The sequence below is a fragment of the Opisthocomus hoazin genome, chromosome 5 (assembly GCF_030867145.1).
Source record: "Opisthocomus hoazin isolate bOpiHoa1 chromosome 5, bOpiHoa1.hap1, whole genome shotgun sequence".
NCBI classification, from domain to species: domain Eukaryota; kingdom Metazoa; phylum Chordata; class Aves; order Opisthocomiformes; family Opisthocomidae; genus Opisthocomus; species Opisthocomus hoazin.
This window is the reverse complement of record NC_134418.1, coordinates 47887514-47913533: the sequence shown is the minus strand read 5'-3', so window position 1 is coordinate 47913533 and position 26020 is coordinate 47887514. Positions and strand designations below refer to the sequence as shown.

The 26020-nt window shown below is 36.6% G+C and overlaps 1 protein-coding gene across 5 annotated transcripts in view; it reads left to right on the top strand.

Annotated features, from left to right (window-relative positions):
• LRBA (LPS responsive beige-like anchor protein) overlaps window positions 1–26020 on the top strand; it is a 423407-nt gene that overhangs the window by 168925 nt on the left and 228462 nt on the right. For all 5 annotated transcript variants that reach the window (XM_075421117.1, XM_075421115.1, XM_075421113.1 and 2 more), the window contains one exon: window positions 12898–13064. In XM_075421117.1, the coding sequence (XP_075277232.1) occupies window positions 12898–13064 (167 nt within the window). The remainder of the gene's footprint in view (window positions 1–12897; window positions 13065–26020) is intronic.

Genomic DNA, 26020 nt, shown 5'->3' with positions numbered 1-26020 from the left:
TGTTTTGCTTTTGTTTTGTGATGTTGGTCTAGATAAGTCATTATACCTTACTAAAATGTGGCTTTTTAAATCAGAGTAGTTTGCTCACCTGAGTGGAGAATTTGTGCTTACTGTTGTTTTAAGAACTTTGATGAAATAAAGTTAGAGTATACTTCTGTTATTATAATTTATACAGTTAACATTTCCGTCGAAGGTGAAAATGTAAATGTCAAAACCCTTCTGAAAAAAAGGTCAAATTACAGCATGAGATGATAGTTTTAGTTTTTTGTATAGCTACAGGAATCTGAAAGTGCTATAACACACTTTTTGTTTCTGCTAAAACAGAATGGTGAATCAAACAGTTTAATATTTTATTAAACAGATAAAATATTTTCAACCAGTCTTTATAATTCCACAATTAGTGGAAACATTTATGTCTTTAGATTCTTCTATCAAGGTACAGGGAAGTGAATTATTGAAAAGACAAAAATAAATTTGTTTGCTTTCTGTCAGAGTTCATATCCACAGCCAACCTTGATAGAAGACTGGAATGATTTAGACAAGTTTGCTTTGGAGATTCATAACATATGCTTGCTGGACAGAATTGAGTTATCTCTGCTCCGGAGAGTAAGTTATTGTAGCAGGAGCTGACAGAGATGAAGATAACTGAGGGAAATTCAATTACCTTTTAGTGTTTTCCTTCTAATAGGATTCTTAATGTGAAAAGGATCCTTAGATGATGCGCCTGTGTTGCTTTGTGAGATCTGCCTTGATACCTGCATCCAGAATAAAGTGAACTCTTCTTTTCAGGCATTCATTAAGGATGAAATATGCATCTGATTGCTAAATGGGTATTAACTTTTGATCTAATATATTATCATTTGTAGCCCAGATGTATTTGACAGTCTTTTGGCAGTAGTCTTGAGTATTCTTTCAAATACAATTTCATTTTCAAAAGTGTTGTTTTTGTGTGAGAAGCTTGTTTATAACAGGAATTGAAGAGGTCACAAAAGTGTAAAATATTTCCCTATATTCTAGTTCTGTTTCACATGTTTGTTTTCTCATTTGACTATGCCTGGCAAAAGCACCCGAGTTGCAAATACATCTTATGACTGACATGAGTTCAGGCTGTTGGGTTAAAGCCCATCCCACTTGACTATAGCTGGATTTCATGTGAAACCTCTGCAGTTCTGAAGTTACCAGGGTAGACTGGTGCGTACAGGTATTAGTATGTTATTATTTGTGTTACTTGCAAAAATTTCCATTTTTTTTTTTATAATGGCTGATGGTTGAAATGAAAATGTAAAAGTGACTCTATGAAACCAGCTCGTTCTGCAGCTGTATGTATGAAAACATACCACGTACAAGTTTGTGTACCTACAATATGCTTTCTTTTACTGACCCATTAAACTACTGTCTGTAGCTGAATGTTGTTATGCGTCTATCCTCCAAAAGATTTTATTTTTTAAACTTTGACCCGTATTAGCTTTGGAAAGTGAAGTCCACTTTTTATCTGGAGGATTTATCCAAGCACTCGCACACTGATATTTCTACAAAAGAAAGGGAGAACAAGTATCTTCATGTTAGATTTATTTGCCACCCCAAAACAGGTTTGGATGTATCTAAAAAACATAGCATACCTCACCCTAGAGAAGTCTGTTAAAAATCTAGTCTTTAGTTATAGTAGAAACTTGTCTTGACCTATGGTTTCTTGATTATGTAAGGTATAGATACACTGGTCATTCTCTTGTTTGCACTCAAATCGTAGTATGCATAGTCTCATCTTATAGTTAACTCAATCTCCTCATTTAGCCATGACAAATTTTGATTCATGCAGGTTTATTTTTTGATGTTCATGAAGGTGGCTTATTAAAATCAACTTTGTGGTGATGTGGGAAGTGAAGTGTATGCGTTAAGATACTGAGATGTTTAGGGAAGTTCATTGACAGAACCTTAAGGCATTTACAGTTAAGGTTTTTCGATGTTGCCTATGTTTCTTAGTCCCATAGAATATGTTTCTCTTTCATTTATTGGAATGTTATTGAGGAGGAAGGTGCGCAAAATATTGCACCTGGCATAATGCTTCAGCCTTTCTTTGAGAATGCTCAGTTCTGAATACAAAATATAGTGACTGTGCTGAAATAAATACCTCCAGGAGTGGTGGCTGAAGAGAGACAGTAATTATTTAAATAAGAATTTTACAATTAAATTGCTAAAATTATCTTTATTTTGTAGTAGGTGGGTCTTGAAGTCTTCCTGGGATCCAGGGAGGGGAGTGGTGGAAAACTCTAAAGCCACATCCAGCCAAGGGTGACATTCACAATCTGTTAGAAAGATAGCCTTTTTCTGAGTAGACCTATACAGCTTTCCAGGACAGGGAAGAAGATTGCACTAATGGGAATTCTTAACAGGAACTGAAAGGTCTGGTCACACTGCCACTTTCATCTCACTGCTTTGCAGTCCAGCTTTACATCTTAACTTCCCTGTATTAGCTTTTAAATGGGAACCACTATAATATATTTTTTTGAATTTTTTTTCCCTGCTTCATTTGATTCTTTTATGGAAATGTTTACAGAATGACTCCACCTACTCATTTTTCTCTTTGACTTAAATAGGAGAAAACTGAGCCAATCCATTGGAGATGGTCTTAGATCATGAAAAGGAAGATGTATCAGGCAGTTAAGTGGCTCTTTAGATGATCACTGTGTAGGGAAAGATGCCAGGTGACTTAGAGACCTCTGGATTTCGCTGTTAAACTGAAGTCTTACAGGAAGTGGCAGAGTCAATCTTTAAAAAATCTTGCCATTCAGAAAACCAAATTATCCTCACCGTTCTGTTTCACACAAGGAAGAAGATATGTTTCCTGATACTTTCCTCACTACTCCTTCTCTCTCCCACCTTTTTCCTGCTCACATTTCTAGGTCCCTGTTATTAATTCACTTTTTAGAAAATGCTCTTAGGAGATTTCTGGCCATTTTACAAGAAAACATTTAGATATCTCTTGAAAGTAGGGCTTGGAAAGCGATGATAGTGATTATAATGATGATCAGTGCAAGTGCTTTGGTCATTGTTACACTTTTTTTTGCTTTGTGCCCTAGTGCCAAGATACTGTGCTTTTGTCAAAAAGTTGTCGGAACAAATTCTGGGTCTGAGTAGTAATGCCAAGGTTATGGCATAATGGATTTTTAGATGTTCACTCTTCTTCCATCCTTCTCCCTCCCTGTCCTTGTGGAAACTTGAGATCTAAATCTCATCAAACTATCCTGAATTGTGTGTTGCCTTTAGGGCAATTTGAGATTCCATCCTTCATGACCAAGGCCAATTTTTGCCTCGGAAATATTTCAGGGAGGTGACAGACAAAGCAAGCAAAATGCTCAGTTATGGGATGGGTGACTATATTATAGACAATATATGGCAATTTTGAAACAAATTTTGTCATGACGTGGGACCAGAGACTTGCAATTCACTGGCAGGGTGCCACGAGGTTTAGCAGTGCCCCCACAGAGGGGGTAGGTTGGGCACTCACTGCAGTGCCACAGCCTCCTTGCCAAGCATCTTCAAGCTGCCACCCACCATGAGAAGAGCAGGGCAGCCCTAGGGGGAGGGTGGCCAGGGCCAGCACAGACCTGTCACAATAGGGAGGGCCAGATCCAGCCTGAGACTGGAAAGCTTACCTGCCCCGTGGCTGGGGGCCTGGGAGGGATCAGGGAGCCCGCAGCAAGGTGGTAGGCATGGCTAGGATGAGTGGTTGGCCCTGGCCTCTGGGTCAGCTTCTCTCTACTACCACCGGCCTACCAGGGTCATACTTAGCTGCACTGGCTCTATGCTCGTTTCTGCCCCAGAAGGACCTTATGCCACCTACAGACATCTCTAAATTATGCTACCATTAGTCCTGAACATGTTAAGCATTTACAGAAGACGTAATCAGATATTCTGACTTCAGAAATATTTTTGCTTATTTTTTTGACCAACACTGTTTTGCAAAGCAATTTCATGTGGTCGGCAGCAGAGGAAGGAGGAATGTTTCTCAGGTTATTTTTGAATGGCAGTGTTTGAAGCTCAGAAAATTGGAATATTAGAAGTGGATGGAGGTAGATTATTAGCTAGAGTGAAAGTGAATCCGTTAAGTGTGTGAGAAATCTTGTTACATGATTCTTTGGTATGTCCAATAACTGTCCATACAGGTGTTTTATATAATTTCAGTAGTTTCTTTCATTTTTGTGCATGCTTGGTGAAAGCTGGTGATTTTGATTAGTCACTGTACTTTTCATACCTGTAACGTTAATGAGCGAACTGGAATTCACATCACATCTCAGATTCGTGTCTCAAAAATCCACAGAATTTGTGTTGCTTTTTTATGCTGCATGGCTATTGTGCTCTAAACAGAACAAGCTCCAAGTATGGAGTTTATTATTTTACACTGAATTAAAGTCAATTAGTGAAATCTAGTTAAGTGGGACTTGTACAATTGTACTGTGCAATCTGGTTTTTGCCATTACACCAACGTCCATGAGTTCAGCTGTTTGTAACGAATACCGGTAACTGTTATTGAGAGGCAGTATGATAACACCCTCATACCATTTAAAAAAACCCACCAGACAGAAAAATCTTGCATGCTGATTTGAAACAAAGCCAGAAATAAAATTTGGCAAGAACATCAGAACCTTGGAATAGGGCGTTTCACAAGTTCTGGTATTTGATATTGAAATGAGAAATAAGCAAAAAACTCATGAAATGGATCTTGTATGTTCTTCTTACATAAATGAATATGTTTATGGAATATTCTCTCTCTCTCTTTTTTTTTCCCAAATATTGACAGCATAAAGGATGGTGCCAGTAGAAGGTGCATGGTGCTACATAGTACTTCATTTCTATGAAGGTTACCTTTTGGGTTGTGAGTTTGTGTTAATGTGTGAATGTTTCATAGCTGAGGTTTCGTGAAAGGTTTGGCAAATGTGACACAGAGCACTATTAAAGCTCCTTCTGTTGCTGATGCAGAATGAGACGTGATTTGTTCCTCCATCTACCTTAATTACCATTATGTATCCCTGTGTATGCATTGATTTTATTATGTGCTAATGTTCTTTCTCCCTTTGTTTATTCTTAATGTCTAATGAGTACGAGACTACTATACAGAGTAGAATACTTTCAAAACATGCCTTTGATTCTGTTTTCAGAGTACAGAACAAAGTTATAGAAAGGCAAACCACAAATTTGGCAAGATAGCAAACTATTATGCCTAAATGTCTTGTTATCTTAAATGAATGTGATTTAAGTTCATGACTTGTTTGTTCTTTGTTCATGATTTGGTGTATTTTGATACGTCTGAAGCTCCTGGGTTAAAATCAGAGCTGTGTTCTCAAACCAAGCCACTAAACAGGGAAAGCTGAAAAGTGCTTGAGGGGAACTGTGTAGAACATAGAAACAGAAACACAGACCCCAGGCTGAAGGGATATCTCAAGGGGCAGATCCTTCTATCTTTCGGAAATCTGGAACTTTACGTCATCTTGGAAACTGTTTACATAGAGATTTTGGCTGGAAATGACTTTGGTTTGCATGTGGTTTGCAAATTTATAAGGAAATTTAGTGAGTGTGATGCAGCAGGAATATCAAACAATAAATAACAAAATCAACAGAGGTATGTTGATTATTTTTGCATTGTATTCTTCATATAGTATGAATGTGAGTTCTTATATGTAATACAAATGAGTCCTATGTAGGAATATGCATTCCTGTAAGGTAAGTGTAGAGACAATCAACATAAGTCGTGTGTTAAATACTAACAACATACCTAAGTATTTATAGCCGTGTCTTTGATAGCTATAGAAATTAAGGAATTTAAACTCATGCAAATGCCTTTCACTTTGTTATAGCCAGAGGCTGAAGCCACATTTATAGATTAAAGTGGTACAAGGTATTTTGTAATAAGGTTCCAGATGATCTTTTGGTTTATCTGCTTATCATCTGAATCATTCTGGCTTTTTTTTTTCCATTCTTTGTGCTCTCAGAGATTGAATTACTTGATGGTTTAGATTTTTTTTTTTTCTTGTTTCGGAAAAGAATATTGGCAAAATGTTTCCAAATTAAAACATTTTAAAAAAAAGACTACTTTTTATTTCGTTTAGAATTCCCATTTTTTTCCCATTTTTGAGGTATTATTGTTTAGCCAATGTCAGAAATGTGCCTCTTGCCCCCATTATGAAAAATGATTCAGAATTCGTCTGTCACAAAATTTGTGAAGAATTGCTGTTTATGTAGTACTTTTAAGGTAAATTCGCATTTTTCAGAAATAATAGTGTGTGGTACTTGCTCTTAGAGACTCCATGTAAGGTTTATCTGTGCCATCTGAACTGCATGTGACTTTCAGTCTGTTCAAGTGTCACTCCTGTGCCAAATCTGAGTTCTGTAAGTTGTGAAAGAACTATGCTGGCAGTAGGGTGTGTGGAAATCTGAACCTTAGGGAAATAATTATTCGGCTGCTAGGGCCAAAGCTGCTGGACTGCTTTCTACCTACCCAGGTAGCAGAGGTCCTCACTGTGCCTCAGTGGAACAAGACAGTTGGAGAGGTGGTGGTCATTGTTAGTGAATGAGGACATTTCAGAGCTTTAGTTTGTTGGGGTTTACTGGAAGTGTGCTTTCTGGCCCCTGGTCATATGAAGATTTTCACAAGATCTTGAAGAATGGATCAAAAGCCACAGCAAGAGTTATTTGGTAAATGTTTCCAGAGGTGACAGTGCCACCATTGCAGTGGATGATAACTATTTCCCCTACTTCCACTAAGTGTTCATGCTGTACAGAGGGGTGGAAGTGTCCCAATGCTATTGCTAGAGTAAGGTACTAACAGCAAGAACAAAACGTGACGTTTGGGTGATTAATATGAGAAAGAGCCTGCAGATCGAAGAGAAGAACAAAACCAAAAGCTGGGACACATTGAAAGTAGAACTGGAACAGTTTCCTAGGCTAGTCTCCACTGCACTTTTGGGGACTGGAACCAATGCTGTATTTCTCATCTGGCAGTATTAAGTTCTTCACATGTCTTTACCTACTGGTTAGAAATAAGGTAACAATCAAATACTGCTTTGCTTTGGTTGAAGTGGCAGAAGTCTTTGTAACTGGCCCACTCTGAGGCATATATATTTTCACGTGTTTAAAAGATATTTTCCCCCCCTTTTAAAACTGAAGTTGCATAGAAATGGCCGTATGAAAAGATTCCAAACTGAAGTATCCAACAGCTATGAAAAATCAGAGCAGCGCAACCTCAGTCTGGCCCTCACTAATCATCTGTAGTGAACCCTTAAGTCGTGTTAAGTATATGTCTTATTTGCTGGACAGAGTGGATGTTTCTTATAAAATAAGTGAGTTTGTCAATTCCAGAAGCTGTTAATGAATCTGATTCATTTGTTGTGTTGGACTTCAGTAGTTTAATTCTTTAGTGAATACAGTACTAGTCTCCCTTGTGGTGTTGAAGCAGTTGTATGTCACAAGGTTCATGTGAAGTGGTTGGGAAATGGCCTAAAGAATCATTACTGGCTCCTTCTTTGCTTAATGTCTAATCTGAGAGCACAGATGCAGAAGCACTGAGCTCTACTAGAGCATAGGGAAATTTTACTTGGATTATTTCTAGCTTGGAAAATGCCTTGGACTTGAAAGATGTGGACTCAGAGGACCTCAGATTTAATGCCCAAGTGTAAAGTTTTTAGCGTCTTAGCCTGTTTTAAAACAAGAATGGTATGAAGGGACTACAGACATGAACTAAATGTGCAGAAGAGAGAGAGGTGAAGGTGGTGTATATCTTAGCACATGCTTTGAATGCAAAGCATTTGGGCATATGTACAGTAAGAACTGGCTTCTTGGGTTCAAAAAGAACATGTGTCTCTGCGTGTTGTTTATGCCAATGGCTAAGAGTGATGCTTAGAGAGTTAAAATATTGGAATAACAAATCCCCAGTTTCTAGCAAGGAGTAAGAGCTTACTTGTTTGTGTAAAGCTTTGTCTTTGATTGTAATCCAAGGGTGCTACTGTAACAAATAATATCAAGTAGACAAGCATAAAAGAAAAAGGTAAAAAAAAAAAGCCTGTGGTGCTAATGGATACGGCAGAATAAATCTGATGTTATTTGTCTCTATTTATTGTGTCAGTTGTTTTTCTATCCAGTTGAACTCTTGTTAGTATCATTTACCTCTTCTACTAAATTGGGTTCATTTGAAAGATGCAATCTCAGTAAAAGTGCTGTTGCCTAGTGTTTAGTTGGGTTTACTAAAACTTAATACTGTGAGACTTAATGGTGAAAAATAAAGCTGTTGACTTACCACAGATTAAAACCAGACATCTCTTGAGATCCTTGCCTTTCTCGCTAATCACTAACCCAAACTGACTGTGGTAGGTTTTTTTCTGGTCATGACCATAGTTTTACCAGTCTGTGTTTGGTGTGATCTAAGTGAACTGCCGGCTTTCCCCCCCTCTTGTAATTTTAAATGCATGGCTTTTTTTCCCAGGAATGTCTGGCTACAAAAACACTTCCTCTTCCCCCCATCTCCCTTGTATTACAAACGGTTGATTTAGATGCAGATTCTCTTTAATCTTCAAATCAGATAAAAGGCTGGAAAAGTGGATAAATGAGGTTTGGAAAACGATAGGTTGTGGAGATGAGAAGCTATTGCATTGTGTTCAGTCCATTAAAACAAGAAGAAATAGAAAAGATACTTTGATAAGTGTTCTGCTGGTATTAACCTTGATGGCTGTTATCGGGGGGGATGATGCTATATCTATTTCATTGGCTTAAGCTTTTTTCATGCTGAGAGAAATCAATACTTTGAGTCGTTGGATGACAGAGGCATCACTTCAGAATTGACGGTGGCTGTCAGATGTTGTCATTGGTTGACTTTTGTTCGCTGTTGAGGTTTTAAGCTTTCATTTTTCTAAGTCTTATTCAGGAGTCTTTGTAAGATTTCCCTGGGTAGCATTTTTAGTCCAGACTTTAAACCTCGGTCAGAGGTCAAGTGCAAAGATCTGTGGAAGCAGAGGATTGAGGAGCTCCTTAATTTACTAGAATATCATTATTTGAAGGGAATTTGCGTTAGTGGCAAGACTGTGCGTTATCTTGTGGATGACTTTTTCTCTTAAATGACACCCTCTGAGACAGGTTGTTCACAAAGCAAGTAGCTTTTAGCAAAATTAGACAAAGGAATTGGCATGTGTAGAAGTGTTCAGGGATCTCTGAGTTGAAGAATAACAGTAAAAAGGTGCAATATTGCTTTTAAAAACCCTACGCTATAAATCTGTTTTGTAGTTTGTAGAAAGCATTACATTGTAATTTTGGGACTGCAAAGGTGCACATGCAGAAGGTATCTTGCAGAGGAAATCTTTTGCTTGGCATTTGTATAAAGATCAAAGATAAAATAGTTCTGAAAACACTAGGTTACTCCTCCACTGAAATATAGACAGGCAGAATAGACATTCACCTTGTCAGTATTTTGCAGTAGTATTTCTGGAATCTTTCTTGCATACAGAATGTATTGTATTTTCATATCTATAACTAGTCTTTTGAATGACCTTGTTCTTCTTGGGAATTACTGTTCCTTAAAAATTAATCTTCAGGTAACCTACATGTTCAAATAGCCTGCAGTCTTGTCCAAGCAGGGAACAGGAGAGAAGAAAAAAACGTATTCCGCTCTGTGATAATGACAGGAGAGGTTTCTGTTCCATCCTGGATGAGGGAGTAGAACAAGGTCTTTCCTCTGCTCCGTGCTATGTCAAAGGATTCTGCTTAATACACTTGCCCTTTGTAAAACTTAAAATAGCCACTGAGTTTAAGACTTCTTGTAGATAACCTGTGGAGTGAATATATATGAAAATACATTTTTCTCCTTTCAGCATTTTTTTTTCATCATGAGTCTGACTGCAGTAATTCTGTGGTTATACTGTCATTACACACTTGCCAAGATAACAAAAAATATGTAGGCCAAAGCACTAGTGGAAGGAAGAATTTACAAATTCATTTGCATGCAACTGTATATCTCATTGTAAAACCATATTCAAGCATGACAGGGTACATATTGCAAGTGCAAGAGATCAAACCATAAAGAAGTAAAACTGTAAAAATGTATTTTTGAGTTTGTGCACAAACAGAAATCAAGCTGAATTTTTATTTTACATAAATTGAATGATTGGGATTTAGTGTGAAGTATTCACATGTACCACTCTATCTTGGTATTACATTTCTGGAAGTAGTAGATCAGGTGAACCTGAAGGCATCTGGAAAATGAAAAACTGCAGGAGAGAAACAGACTCTAGTGCTTTCAGAACAGTCTAGTGGTGTCTGGCTGTTTTGGGATGGGTCTCGTTCAGTTTCTTTTGGTGGAGCCAATCTTCTTTCACTCCTGTATTAAAATTTATTTTAGAAGGCGGGGGGGAGAAATTGCTTCTTTTTTGCTGAATATTTGGCATATATCATTGGTAGGGACCACTGAACAATTGATGAGTCACCTGTACGATCAAAGAGAAGATTATTCTTGCTAAACTTTCTTTATGTTAGTAAGTATATATGCACGTGCCAGACATTTGGCAGAACTGTGGCTTCTTTCTGTTCTTGTTTGTAAAATATATATTGTAAAGAGTGTGCTGTGGTTAATAGTCCCTCCTGGAGTGATATTATGATTTTATGGGATTGCTGCTTGTGGGAGTCTCTCAGTTTTGGAGGGTAATTGTAAATTTCTATTCATATTAAATGCTGAATTTGCCAAAGAGTGGAGTCCTGTACATTTCCGTTTTGTAAAGGCTGATTCTGTTTTCGTGGAAGTTGTCAGGACAATAAAATACCATTTCTTCCTTCATTTGAATGTCACAGCTACACTTTAAAAATCTTTGTTGGTATTTAATGAAGGATGTGTTCAAAATTACATCATAAAGAGACTTTTTTCAAAAGAGGTAGAAGTTCATTATATCTTTTACAAAACATTCTAGTTTGATTTCCATTTTATCATGTTTTAAGGTCAAATGTGACTTTAATGTTCCATAAAGAGACAGAGATTGATAATGGGGAAAGAATAACCCTCTAATGTGATTTATATGTATGGATTGTATGTCAGATATGAAAAGTTGCTGTTCAAATTGTAAAGGAGGATCCATTAAAGAGCACTTTAAAACATTTTACTACTTTGCTTACCTTATACACTTGTTTTTAGAATTCTGCCCTTACAGGCAACTTAAAAATAACAGCTTATGAAACATTTACAAAGTGCTGAAAAGAACTTAGAACCATTACGGGTGCAAAACAGATGAATGTATTGGAAAAGACAGCTGTATTTAAAGAGAGCTAAAAAAATCTTGTTTAGTGGTGGTTATGATTTAACCATCTTATACTTTTGTGAAGAGGGTGGCAAAGTGCTTCATGTAGAAGTACAAAAGCCAATTTTTCATGTCTCATTGACTTGGAAAGTCAGCTGCTCATTCTCCACCACTCCTGGATGTCTGTTCATCAGGTGAGCTTTGCTCTAAGGCGTGGGAAGAATTATGAGGAAATTTGTAAATATGTTAAAATTGTTAAAATAGCTCTTTAAAATTTATTCTTCTGTTAGTACATTTTTGTTATCTGTCTATGAAAACCTATACAACCCCAAATTTTACTTGTGTTTTTTCCATATTCTTCCTCTCTCTCACTTTATGACATATATATTTGTATATACACATATATAAATAACATTAGTAGCCTACTTATTTTATTTCCAGCAGTTTTCTAATGCTTGTACATACAGATAGATTTTTATAGAAAAAGCATTGCTACTGTTTTAAATGTAAAAAGCATAATGACATCATGCTGTTATCTAAGCTCTAAGAAATAATTGTACTAGTGTCTGCATCAGCTGTACTTCACAAAGAAAGGGCAATTTTTGTTGTTGTTGTTAGGCAGACATTTGTGTCCATTCCACTAACTAGATCATAGAATAATCCAGTCATTGACAAAGGCTGAAATGCTTTGTGTGGCGTATGCGATCTGTGGAATTGCCAGCCAAAAACTGAAATTAGAAACAGGGAGTGCTGAAGTGGGGAAGAACCTTTATTGTTTCTACCAATACGTGAATTTGTTATGGGTCTTCATGTACAGTGGTTTGATGATGGGGTGATCTAAATTTGGTGCCTGTTTTTCAAGTTCTGTATTAAAGGACAAATTTTCAGAAGATCAGTAAAAATCAGAATGATAAGACAAAGTTGTAACAGAAAGTCTTTCATAGTTTGAGTTCTATTTGTAGCTGTGACTTTCAGTTCTTATTTGCTAGTGTTTGTTTTTGAGTACCTTGGCAAACAGAAGATGTTTATACAACAGGTGTAGTACAGCTAGGAAAATGATTAACTTTCCCATGCTGGCCTGCAAATGTGCTCAACTTCAAGAAGCCATCTGGTAATGATCGATTCAATCTTCAGATGCATCTTAACTTGTGTCTAACTGAAGATGTAGATTTTCTCCTTAGTTTTTATAGTTATGTATTTACACAAAGCACAGCAAATGGTTGGCTACCCATATCTAGTGGAGAGTCACGGAGTGGTCATCTAGCTGGTATTCATTATTCTGAAACTTGCCACTTTGTTTTATAATGCTATTCACTTTGTTATAAAATAGAAGTGGTTGTGCCCATGTGTTTTATTTTGCAATCAGGCCACTAATCTGTTGGTGTTTGCTAAATCTTGAGTGTGTATGCTATGTGGTTAAAGAATCCATGAGAAAGCCAAGAACCTCTGCTTGGCTCTCTGGACAGATTTACTGTGGGCAGCTGCGCAGTGCCTCGATTCTCAAAACTGTAAAATGGGGTTAATTCTTATTTCTCAAGGGTTTTGTATAAGTAATTAATTATGAAATGCTTCAAAGTTCCTTTGGATGGTATAATTAAAATGCAAAGTAATAAAGTCTTTATTTTCTTCCTAGTCACTGTGTGCCCAGTATTCTGCAGACAAACGAGAAGAAGAAAAAATGTGTCATCATTTGATAATGGCAGCTAAGTACCGAGACCAGGTGACTGCAACTCAACTAATACAGAAAATTATCAACATTCTGACAGACAAGCATGGAGCCTGGGGAAGCTCTGCACCAAGGTAAAGCAGGTTTGACTTGTTTTTAAACATTTTTGAGAACTGGGCTGTGCTCAGCAGATTTGAATTAATGTCATGGTCAAATTTAAAGGTAAACAAGGTTTTTCAGGGTTTTTTTTCAAAAACATATAATGTGAAAAAGGTAAAATGAATGTGTCAATGTTTAGTATGGATGAATGTCAGAGAATTAGTGTTTTGTTAGAGAAGTAAAAAACAGGGTGATTCTCTTGTGACTTTAAACTTTGCTATAACAATGTGATAGAATTTATTTTGAATGTCCAATTCTACCCCTGTCATTTATTTGAAAAATATTTTTTAAAAGTAAAGACAAACAAACATCTCTTTAAGAAAGGAAATTATGAGTTTTGTATTAGTAATTTCAAGGGTAAAATGTTACCATCAGATTAATTCTCCTTTTTGAATTCTCGGTATGTATCTTCATTACAGTGACACTTGTCTAATTTCTTTAGCACAAGTCACAGCTAAAGTTTCACTTGCAAATCTAAAATACAAGTTCAAGTCGTTGTAGTACATCCTTAATTAAGTCTTAAGAATAACTGGAACCTAATTGGAACATAGCCACATTGAATATGGTAGTATAGTGAGATACTGTTATTTGAATGCAATGGAATAATAAGCATGGGAGCGATACATGAGTAGACAACAAACTGTTTTTCCCAGTAACCTTTATTCATTGTTCATTTACTGCTTGTTTTTTGGAAAGAAAGAAAAATATTCCCAAGCACTAGTAACTTCTATAACGTAAAGTAACATAAAGAAAATGTTATGAATATGATTAATTGGAAGTATTAAAATTAAGAGTTGTGATATTACAGAATAGAATGTCCGTTTACTGTAAATACCAGTTTTGGGCTCCAGTTTATAAGGTTGAAAGTGAAAAGTCGAAATAAGTGTTTAATGCTGTTTTTCTTTTGTTAAGTAAATTATGCTTAAATATAAAAAGACTGTTTCAGAAAAAGTATTATGAGGGTGTAAAAAACCCAGTCTATATCAACATTTCTAGGCATTTTTAATTACTTAATTCCATATAATTTTAAAGTAAGGCTTGCATTATGATTGTCTAAAACCAGATTTGTTTAAGTACTTTGTATGTCTGTAGTTTTTATGAGTATGTATCTTCTGGCTTTGTACATCTGTTTGTGTGTCTGGCTTTAAAACTATCATTACTGTCTTTTAACTATGAAGCGGAGAATCCTACTTGCTATTTAGGTGTATTTTGCTTGTTGTGATAGTGTTGGTATAGTTTGTGAGGGAAAAGCGAAACAGATAAAATATTCCATGCTTGAAGGATAACTATTTTCAGTTAATCCTCAAATAAGGTTTATGTGATCAGCTTGTAAATTACAAAGTACACAAAACACAGACATGATAATTTCCATTTGATAATAATGATCTACAGCAAAATGAATATTTCACATAATACACTTTGCAACACACATAACATAATTCTAGAGGTTAAAATGGCATTAGACACAAAACAAAATCTCTTTATAGGAACGGCTGAATGCATTTAGTCATAAACACATAAAAAATAAATGTATGCAATGATTGTAATTCTAATGAAATATTTTAGTAAGGGGGCTAAATTAATGTTTTCTGGCATATGTTTTATTTTCCTTCAAAATAATGTATTCTTTTTTCTCATGTAAATTTAATAATTTTTAATATTTGGTTTGTGGTATTTTTGCTTTTCCTCCTCCTTTGGAATCCATATAATTGCTTGTAGCCATGGCTCTGAAGGCCTAATACTTTCCCATTAATGTCATTTATTTTGTTTCAATATTGATGGCTTTTCTAATGCCATACGATCAGTGGGCTGCAGTGCTGGCAGCTGGCCTGGGATCGGCAGTGGTTTTAATAAATCACAATCAGACCCATGCCATTACATCAATATTTTTAGTCAATTATAGAGAAGGTCAGGTGCTACATTCAGTATAGGAGCCCCAGCATGTGGCATTTGAGAAACATCTGGTGCTGCAACAAGACTGCAAGCCGGGGGAAAAAAGAATCCAATTTATCCTATCTAAAGAGACCAAATGAAATCTGCTGCTTTATGGATAACACAATGATGATTATAGCCATTTTGAACATGTTATACTTGCTAGACTTAATACCCTTTATATAGATATATTCCCAAAAGTTTCCATTCAATAAAAACTGAAAATGAAAATATTATTTTCTCAGAAGCAGATGGGAATTGTTGTTTTCTCACAGCAGGCATCTAATATCTTTTGACACCTAGTGACCTGCCTGAATGCAATTTGTGTCTTAATATCCAGCTTACACCAGCTTTTGCCACATGAGAGAGAACAAGCAAGCTTTTTCCTCTACTTGAAGTCCGAGCTAGTGGCTTGGCAAGCAAAGAAGGTATTCCTTTCTTAGGGCTCTGATATCTGTATGCCCTTTACTGTCATTGCATTTTTTTCCAAATGCTTAGAGATTTCAGGAAATAATGGGACAGACAAGTACCTGTTCATCCATACATTACTGTCACCTGGAGTGAGGCTCAGGTGAAAACTGAGAGTGCCTGATAAGAATGGCAGAATAAGCAAGAAAGAGGCCACAAATGAACAGAGTGGCAGAAGTAATTTTTTTCTGGTGCATAGAACAGGCATTGTGTTTATTTGGGTCAGGAGACAAATCATCTTTCATGTAGATGACACCTGGTAAAGTGGCTGAATGTAAGAAGGATGAGGAGAGATGATGGAGAACACTGGATGGAAGTCTCAGAGGACATACTACCCTTTTCTCATATCGTCCTTCATTGCATTCTAATAGGCTGACTAATGTACCATGGAAATTCACTCTTGGTATTAGAGGGGAAAAGGGTGGTACTCTTCTCGGAAAAATGCATAGGTAGAACTGCAGACATAAATTATTTTAAAAGCAATAAGGTTTAGGAATTTTTAAGAGAACCTCTGTATATCAAGATTCCTGAATGCTTTTGATTAGTTTGGGAGACTGAGTTTAGGCTCAGGTTTCGGTTGCTTAAGAAACTCTGTTTCAGATTGGTTGAATGTGTTCTAATGGATGCCCTCGAGCAAGAGGCGTCTCTGCCTTAGAGACATTCATCTTTTTTCCTGTGTCACAGGCTTGCTGGTAAAATCTTTGTGATGCTCTCTCCAATTTTTCTTCAGTAAATCAAATCTTCCTTCTTTCAGAAAGATGAATGCTGTAAGGTTGGGGTGTTATAAAAAAAAATCAATGCAGACAAAATTGAAACAGTATGCCGTGGTATTGATTGGCCTTGTGAAATCGAAACTAACAGCTTTGTAACTGTTCCAGTGGACAGTTAGCTGACCTGTAATGGACAAACTATCAATATTAGCATTACTATTTTATCTTGTACTATGTCATTTTAGAATCCAGAGTCCAAGGAAAGAGAGGGGTTGAACTGAATTTTTAATGTTACTTATAAGAGCTTGTTTTATTCTTGTCCTCCCTGCAGTTGTTTGCAGATGACAATTACTAACGTATTCTGGGTTTTTTTCTGAAATTCTTATTTCTTTCAGTGGCTGCAATAATTTTTCACCTGTTCTCTGGGAAATTTTCTATCAATTGCATTTTCAAATAGTGGTTGATTATTATTTGAAGAAACAATGCTAGAACATGGCGTTGATAGTTTTCCTGAGGTTTTAATTGTATAAAAATTCAGGTTAGATATTCTGGAGCATTTTCTTTTTTTCTCCCTTGAAATAAATTCTGGCATTGGATTTGTTTTAAAAAATAAATGTTGAGTATGCTCAACAGTGTCTCAGACCATTATCTTGTGACATAGTCATTGGTACATAGATTTTTAAAATTCTGTGTCCCGAGAGTAAATGTGACGTGATGAAGATATATAATTTTTCATCAGTCTTAACTTCTTCAAATGCTTTTATTCTGACTGCTAACCCACCCTGGGGATTTTGCATTTGACAACACTGTAAAATAACATTCATTGCTCTCTGTGGAGCTTTAGCGATGCTAAGAAATTCTTCATAGCCAGAATTGACAATAGCATAGCAAGATGACTTAATAAACCCTAGCATGTTCCTATTTGTGTTGTCCTTGAAAAGATATAAGACAACAGAAGCTGAAGCAAAATAGGGGGTGGAGGAAAGGTGGGCATAGGCAACCAGTGTACAGGAAGTCAGGGATTTTCTTTTTTAATGGTTTCTATGGAATCAGGATGAGTACATGCTTCTATTTAAATGTGGTACTTTTGTGCTTCTTTTTGTTAATATGTGGGTTCTACATTAAATTAAAAATAAACTGCCATGGATGATGTAAAGTTGCTTTCCACTATTACAGTGAGAGATCTTGGACATCTTAGTGGGTTAAAATGCTAACCATTTTTGGGTAAGTTCCAGTAAAGTTTTGATCATTTAGAGAGATATAGCATTACAAAATCAGTATTGATAAACAAGCATTTAAAAAGCATAGCATTCAAAAGCTTTAGAACTCATGGGTTATGTGATTTCTTTAACCAGAGGGAGAATGAAACTGCTCATTTTGTCTCAATAGTCACCTGTGTTAGCAGAATCCAGACTGGGTGTGCCTATCTTCCATTGTGGCTTTTTCCAAAGAGGCAACTTTCGAGACAGAGCTGAATTTGAAAGGGGTTTTATTAGTAAATATGAAGAAAACTTTTTTTTTTTTAACCCGGGCCTAATATACTGAAGGGCTGCATGTAGATTTCTTTCAAGAAGGGACAAGTTAAGAATTTTTGTGAAATTTATTTACTTTCATTCTAGAGAGGTATTATGTTTTAGCAGAGATTACAAAATTAAAATGTGTAAAGCACTGTCACATGTGAGACTGAATGCAACAACTTCAGAGGAAGCATTTTCATCTTTCATTCAGCAAATTCTGTTGTATCTCAAGCTGCAAATCTCTTTTAAATAGTTAATTCAGTTAAAATCAAAACAGAATAATAATAATGAAAAAATCTCACTTTAGAGGTTCCATTACAGTATTATTTGTTTATAACTTTAATTCCTCACTACCTGTAGCAATGCTGTTTGTTAGCTTGATTTTGCAAAGTAATAAGGTGGTTATGGAACAGCTAGTCTCAGAGATGAAGTTTGGCTGTAGTAGTACAAGCTCATCCAACAAACCCAAGTCTGTATTTAAGGTTCTTAATTAATAAAGGTGAATTTTGTAGACTAACGAAGGTAGTTAGTGAAGTCAGCAAGGTTAAATGCAGTTGCATCCTAGGATTTTCTTAACTGCAGACGTTTCTGGGGTTTGTCTCTGGATCAGGAAGGGTGAGTGTGGATCAGGCTGAACCTTATGAACAGTTTCTTCAAGGAGAATGTTGGGAGTAAGTAGGGAGCCTACAAAGTTTGAAGGGCAAAATGTCTGATCCATAAAGAAAGATGGCTTAAAACATTTTAAGAATGTCTAAACACAGTATCTCAAAGGTTAAAGTGAAAACTATGAGAAGTTAAACTGCATTAACCTTCCAAAGCAAACTAAATAAATATACAAGAACTGCATTTGAAATTTAGGACAACAAGGAAAGACGACTTGATGCTCCTGTGATACAATGTGGAGCTGAGATGGAGGAGTCTTGAGCTTGTCCATATTCTAAATGAGTACTTTATCTCAATTCTTTTTTAATCTGTTGCCATGAATTTGTTTCAAGCTTTTACTGTTCTGGTATTGTTCTGTCTAGGTCCATTTGTTGAATGCATATACTCAGATTTGCAAGCAGCGGAGGATAAACGGGTGGAATGTGTTAATGGCTGAGTTCACAAGATGCTCTCCTGAGCCACCAGTACAACAGCGGAGGCACAATGTCTCCGTTGCTTCTATAGGTATTTTTCTGTAATGTGAACCACTGAAACAGAAGTTGAAAATGGGTGTTGGCCTTTAACAATGCATTATCTATGACTGAGTTACGTGTAGGTCTGGATTGGGTTTTTTTTTCTAGTTTCAGACTGTGTATAACAAAAGTCTACCAACTGAAGTAATTTTTCTGTGACTGTAAAGAACCTTTTTTTTCTTTCAACTCAGGGCTCAAATTGAATCTGATTAGGATTTCCAGCTAAATACTGGTTTGATAATCTATGTTGGTGTTTCCAAAATCTTGCTCATTTTGCTGAGACCTATTAATGGAGAGCTTCTTGCTCTTTATGGGAACAAGGGAGGAAGAAGCAGTTTAGTGATGCTTACCCATTAATAAACTGGTGGGAGGGTTGCCTGCTTGTGATGTGAAAAGGCCAGGTCTTTGAATCCCTCTTTTACTGGAAACAAAGTAGGGGGTTTGGAGATTGTCTCTTGGGGGAGAGATAGTGGGTAGTTTTTACATCTGAGGTCAAAGAATTGAGGAAAGAATTTAATTTTCATCTTCCATGACCTGTATCAGTGCTCAGAGACATGACTTGCGTATTCAGGCATACATATTGAAGTGTTTTTGTTGGTGAAAGGATACAACAACGTGCCTGAGTTCCATAAGAGTTAAAATGAATCCCACATGAAAATAGGCAAATGGAACTTCTGTAGTTGTTGTATGCAGAAAGTTGTTTTCATCTTTGTGGCTCAGTTTTTTCTGTGCTTCGAGAGAAGTAGAAAGCCTACTTACATTCATTGTGCAAACACAGAAATGCTTTCTAATTCTAACTGTGCAAAAATTCTGCAATAAGATCTTGAGAGAGAGAACAGAAGAAATGATGGCTGCACATGTTGAGATTGGAATCAGATGTCCATTTTGATGTGGATGGTAGTTGAGAACAAAATGCACTTAATTCAGGGCTGTATCATAGGAAGGAACTAGTTTTGACAGTGATGGAAGAATTGTAATTAACAAAGAATGGAAAATAAAGAATTCTGTTTTGGAAATGTGTATCAACAGGACTTTGAAGAGGTGGTGCCTGGGAAAAAAAAATTGAACTGTGTGGCAGGAGAGGAGAGTTGCAAGTTGGTATAGACACACTGAAGTGATTGGCTAGGTGAGGGGCATAAATGAAAGAAATACAGTCAAAACTGAGGTCTTTGAAGCCACTGCAGAGTGTGAGGAGAGTAAGGGTTTCCAGTAAAAGAGAACACAAAGCCTTGCCTGAACGAGAAAAGGTTTGTCAATCTGGCTATACTGACTAATTCAAAATGAAAAGGGGAGCAAGGGGGATCCCATCCCACCCCTCAAATGTAAAAAATGCTTCTCAAATGAAATGGATCATGCCTAGGGACTTCACCCCCCCCCCCCCAATTATATTCTTGCACCTACGAGCTACCATTGTAGAAATTACATTCAAACAAGCAAGCCCTCCCTCCCTCAGCCTTAGTATTCTTAATATTGCTATTACACTGTCAAAAAGCATTGCCTTGCGAACGCAAAGATGAATTTGCTGATTTGCTCAGACTAATATAGGTAAATTATCAGATGCTTTGCTTTCTATGTGTATACAGTGATAGAGGTACAATATAGGCAAAATCTTTGAAAAGAGTATACATGCTATACTATTAAAGGGTAGATAGCGGAGATGAAACTTGTGCTGCTGGAAGAGATCATGGTGGTAGTTAAATTACTACTTCTTTAATAGTTTAAAAGAGGAAAATCATATTATCCTTTATTATTTTTGCAAATAAAGCTAGTAATGTATCTTTTCTACATATTACTAACAGCCAATTGGTCATTCAGTAGGTTTTTATCACTAAGAGCAAGCAAAGTTTGAGGGGGGCTTTATGTATTGTAACAGGAGAAAGCCAGGTTGTATTGTTCTTTCTGTTCGGAAGCCCCATGCCTTCATCTGCTTGATAGGTTCATACAGCAATATTATCCTACCAAAACTATCTGTGGTTTATACCAGAAATAAGGAATTTTGTTGCTTTAGCGTAAGGTAACCACCAAAACAAATTAGAACACCTCTGCAAAAGGTCAGTCTTGCCAGTGTAATTGCATCAACAGCCCAGGCTCTTGCCAGCGTTAGTCAAAAATTGGATCTTCTCATATTGTTGACTAATGTAGATCATCGGAAGCACGCAAGGCATGCAGACTTGTCTGGTCAGTAACCAAAATCAGAGTTTGTTGATACATCTGTATTTGTGCTAGGGCTTATGTTACGTACCAGTTTATGGATACATCTTTTCAGCATGATAAACTTAAGAAAAAGGTGAAGGGGAGGACAGTGAGAAGGCTCAAGGAGGTTGTATCTTGACAGCCTAGTGAGAATAAGGTTTTTAGAGACTATAGTAAACAGTCAAAAGCTCTGGACCAGTGTAAGTAAAAGCAGGTGCTTAGATTTTGTAGTTCTGGGGTTTATGTTGCTGTTTAATGATTTAGAATTGTTACTTAGAAATTATATCCTATATTAGGTTTTACTTCTGCTTTAACCAGTTAAAGAATTATTTAGAAATAAACTGTAAAATAAGTGGAACTAGAAAAGAATGACAGATTACAATAATGAAAAAAATATTTCTGAATCTAAATTATGAAAAATTCTATTTTGCTAATGTTTTCTTTGATGTAGAAGTAATCTTGATGCTGAAGTACTACCTGATGTAGGCAAGTCCAGGACTGCAAATAAGGACTAAAGTGACAAATCTGGAAAAAAATTGAAGTGTTGTGCAAAACAGAAGTAAGAGGAATCATTACACAGTAATTTTATGATAACATTTACTTTTCAAAGGCTAAATGTTGTTGTTGAGATTAACAAGAAGAACAGTAAAGTGGCATTTATATGAATAGTGGAGTCGGTAAAGTTTTCTGTATGCTGTGGTACTATTTGGCTGTATGACTTTTCAAACGTTGCTAAAGTTGAAGTTTTTGGAGTTCTGTTAGATACACATATATACATTTTTTTTCAGCAGTAGCATAACAAATTAAAAATATCTTTAGGGCTGCAATCTGACCCAGGTAATTTCCATATGAAGTGTTAGAAAAATCTGTGTAGTTACTTCAGGGGAGAAATAAAAAGAATCTGATATTTTAATTTTTTACACACCTTTTATTTTTGCTTTCCTCTCCATAGGCCTGGTAATTTCCTACTTCAGCCTCATACATCCCAAAACACAGATTAAAAAAAGAACAAAACCAACCAACACATTTTTTTCAAGGCGTGAGAGTTCTTGATGTTGTCTGATTATTTTATATATATTTAGAATTGTGGAGTTTGTTTTAATTGCCGAATTAAATGCATATTGTAGTCATGCAGATTCTTATACTTCCTGCTTCTGAACAGAGAATTACTAACCAGTGGCTGGCAGGGTGCTGCAAATGTAACTTTCAGATTTTATTATTGCAACCAATTATTAAGAAACAAGGAAATGCAAGAAACTTCGCATTAAGAAGTACAGATTTCTAGTTTATACTTGGTGAAATTAGTCTTTACTAAGAAGAGGAGAAACTTGAAAAATAATTTCTGATGTCTGATCCTTCCAGGAGGTCCAGCTGATGATTAAAAATAAATATAGTAGGTCAGCAGCAGCTGATTTTGTTTTTCTTAGTGTTGCTTAAGACAGTTTATAATATCCTAAAATCCAGAACCAGCATGAAAGAATAAAAGTTTCATCTGCACAGTGAATTACAAAAAGCAAGAGTGTAACTTAAAAAGCAAGCAAACCTTAAACGCATGCCTGCTACTGGTGATCTGTTTGTCTCGGGTTATGCCTGAATTGTAAACTCATTTTAATTTTTCTCATATAAATACTAAAATGTTTTATCATTCGAATTAGGATTATGGTGTTAGACCATAGTGCATCTGAATCAGCTAATTTATTCTATGGAAATAAAATACTCTAATTCTAATATGCTAGCCAGAATCTTCATTTTTCTCCTATCTTTTGTCTTGTTATTTTAGTAAAGTTCAAAACATAGAGTCAAAACAGAGAATTTTTATTTGGTAGTATTTTAGCTTCCCCTTTCCCCGAGAAGTTGAGGCAGTTGGGAGTGAGGGGAGGTGTTTAAGTTCTGTCAGTGCAGGTCAGATGTTCTGGTTCAAATTCAGGACTAGAATTTTTTTGCTGTCCTGAGATTTTTGGGGTTTACTATATAGCTACTAAAGACTGCTTAATAAAATTTTGACTTACCCTAGCTAAAGTGTAAAATTTAGACAGCATCTTTTTAGTGGAGCATTGGAGAAATTTAAAGAGAACAGAAAGGTAGCTGAGTTAGTTTTTATTATCGTTAGCTACATAGTGGTCTATTTTCTGGCTATACAGAAATGTAATATATGCTAGAATTCACTTCAGTCAATACCCTCATCTTAACTAGAGGAGGTGATTTTCCGTATATCCTTTTTGGATGAGCATATTCTCTTAGCAGTGTGTTTGGGGCTATCTGCCTTTTTGTTTACTATGTTATAGACATATGAATGGTTTCATGCTAACATACATTTCCTCCGATGTGAACATGGCTTCATTTGAGGTTGTCTTTCTGCTGTTTATTTACTTAATTGATTACATTTATTTTGAAGTTATGTGTTTTCTTCTGTTACAGTTGAAGTCTTTAATCCACCTATTATGACAATGAAGTTTAAAAATAAACCTATGTGTGTTCCCAGACAAGTGTATTTTTGGTTCAAGTGGAGAGGGTGTCCCTTCCTTCTCCAGACTTGCTAAGCCTGAATAGCTCTTAGGGACTTCTGTTCAGGGTTACTGACGGGTACCAGTTGGAGAGGTGGAGACTGCATCGTGTACAGACAGCACTTTTTGGTTTGTATCTTGAAGCCAGTTTTGGTTTTCTTCTACCTACCTAGACATATATGAAGCACGAAGGGGCTAGTACATTAGCCTGTTTGTCACTTCTATGGAACAACATCAAAAGAAACAAGAAAAGGAGGGGAACCTGCAAGTTAGGGAAAACCGTCAGTTTCTATTGATGGTGGTGTGCTTTTCTACGGCTGTGTCTGCACTACTGATGAGTTGTTACTGTATGGTAGAAAATTAACAGTCGCTAGCTATTTTACTGTGAAATCCTAGGCAAAGCAAAGCAGTTCACTTCTTTGTTTGGAAGTACATAGACATTTGTGACTGAAGTCCTAGTTTAACCCCTCCTACTGAAACGGCAGCACATCTTCTATGTGATAGGTACATTCAGTGCTGTTTCATTTACATCAGCTTCTGCATCGTGTGTTCCCTAATGATTTTTTTCTGGGTCGCCCCCACAAGTAGCTTTAGATGCTAAAGGAACTATCAACATGGGACAGAGAGCAGACTTAGCCTCTGCCCTCAAGTGATTGGTTTTTTTCGAAGTAGCAGGAACTTTTTATTTTTTTAGGTGTTGCTTGTTAGCAAATGATAGCTACACAGATTGCACCTCCTTAGCTTTTATTTCTTTGGCTTTTCTGTTTTTTCCTCGTATTTCCCATTTGTAACCTGGAAATATGGACTCCAGTTGCTATTCCTCTAAACCCCTAATTATAGTCTCCTGAAAAAAGATACAGCATATAACTGAAACCAAAGCATTCTTTACTATTGTATTGTCACATTAAAGTGATTTTTTTATGGTTTCCCACTGTAATTTTCATTAATATAAATAAATATTAGTTAGGAAGATACATTGTCTCTTGTAATGTAAATTTCTTATAACATGTCTCTAACATTAGTCTGATTTTGGTATTTTATTATTAGATTGTTATGAATGGACAGTGGCAAGCTGGCTTATCCATATTAAGCATTTTTAATATTAAAGACATAAATTGTACAATTGCTTCTTTTTCAGAAAGTAGTGAGATGGGTAAAACAGAAGTCAATCAAGCATTCTCGTAATTCAAAAATCCACAAACGCTGGCTTCCTTTGTTGCTGGAGGGTTTATAGTCCAATTTTGTCTGGCTCAATTTGATAAAAAAAGTTGATTCCCCCCCCCCCATCTTAAAAAAACATTTTCTGTTAGTACTAAAATTCCTAATGGAATCATAGAGTAATCAGATTGGAAGGGACCTTAGGGGGTCTAGTAGCTGAAACAGGATCAGCTCTGAGATCAGATCAGTTGCTAAGGGCTTTATCCATTTGGGCCTTGAAAACCAGTTGAACGGATGGAGACTGCACAGCCTTTATGGGTGGCCCATTCCACTGCCTGACTGTTGTAATAGCTAACAAAAAAAAAAATAAAATCCAATACTACTGGAACTACTCTGTCTCAATTTGTGTCTATTGTTTCTCATCTTGCCACCACATGCCACCCTGAAGAGCCTAACTCCATCTTCTTGATGGTGTTGGCAGGTGCTATGAGGTCCTCCTGAAACCTTCTCTTTTCCAGAGTGAGCAAGCCCAGTTTCCTCAGCCTCTCCTCACATGGCAAGTGCTGTAGTCCCCAACCACCCTGGGGCCCCTCTGCTGGGGGCATTTCAGTTTATCTGTGTTTTTCCTGTTTGAGGGGCATAGACTATCTAGATGCAGTCTAATGAGTGATGACTAAATGGGGATAATTTCTCTCAGTCTCTGGGCTGTGCTCCACTCAATGCAGTGCAGAGTGCTGTTGGTATCCTCAGGATCACCCAGGGCCCGTTCCACACAGCTGCTCCTCAGCCAGTCATTCCCAGCCTGTATTCTTGCAAGGGTTTGTTACTTCCCAGGTGTAGGGCTTTGCATTTGTCCTTGAAGGTCATAGGGTTCCCATCAGCCCATTCCTCCATCCTCTCTAGGTTTCTGTGAACAGCAACACTGCCCTTGAGCATATCGACTGGTCCCCCCCAGTTTGGTGTCATATGCAAACCTGATGAGAGTGCCCTCCCTGCACTAGTGATACATATTTTGAAAGTCACTGTTCTCCCAGCGGGAGGCAATGTGTACATATCTTTTTTAACTTGAATACTGCAAAGGAATATTTTGTGTAACTGTTACATGCAATGTATTCATCACAACAGGATGTAAGCAAAGACTGTTAGCTCAGTGCAAGCTATAATTACTTGCATCCTCGCAGTCTGTCTGCCTTCCTGTTCTTACTGGATTTCCTTATGCTGTTAATCAGAGATGCAAAACATGTAATGGCAGGCTTATTCTCAGTGAAATATGT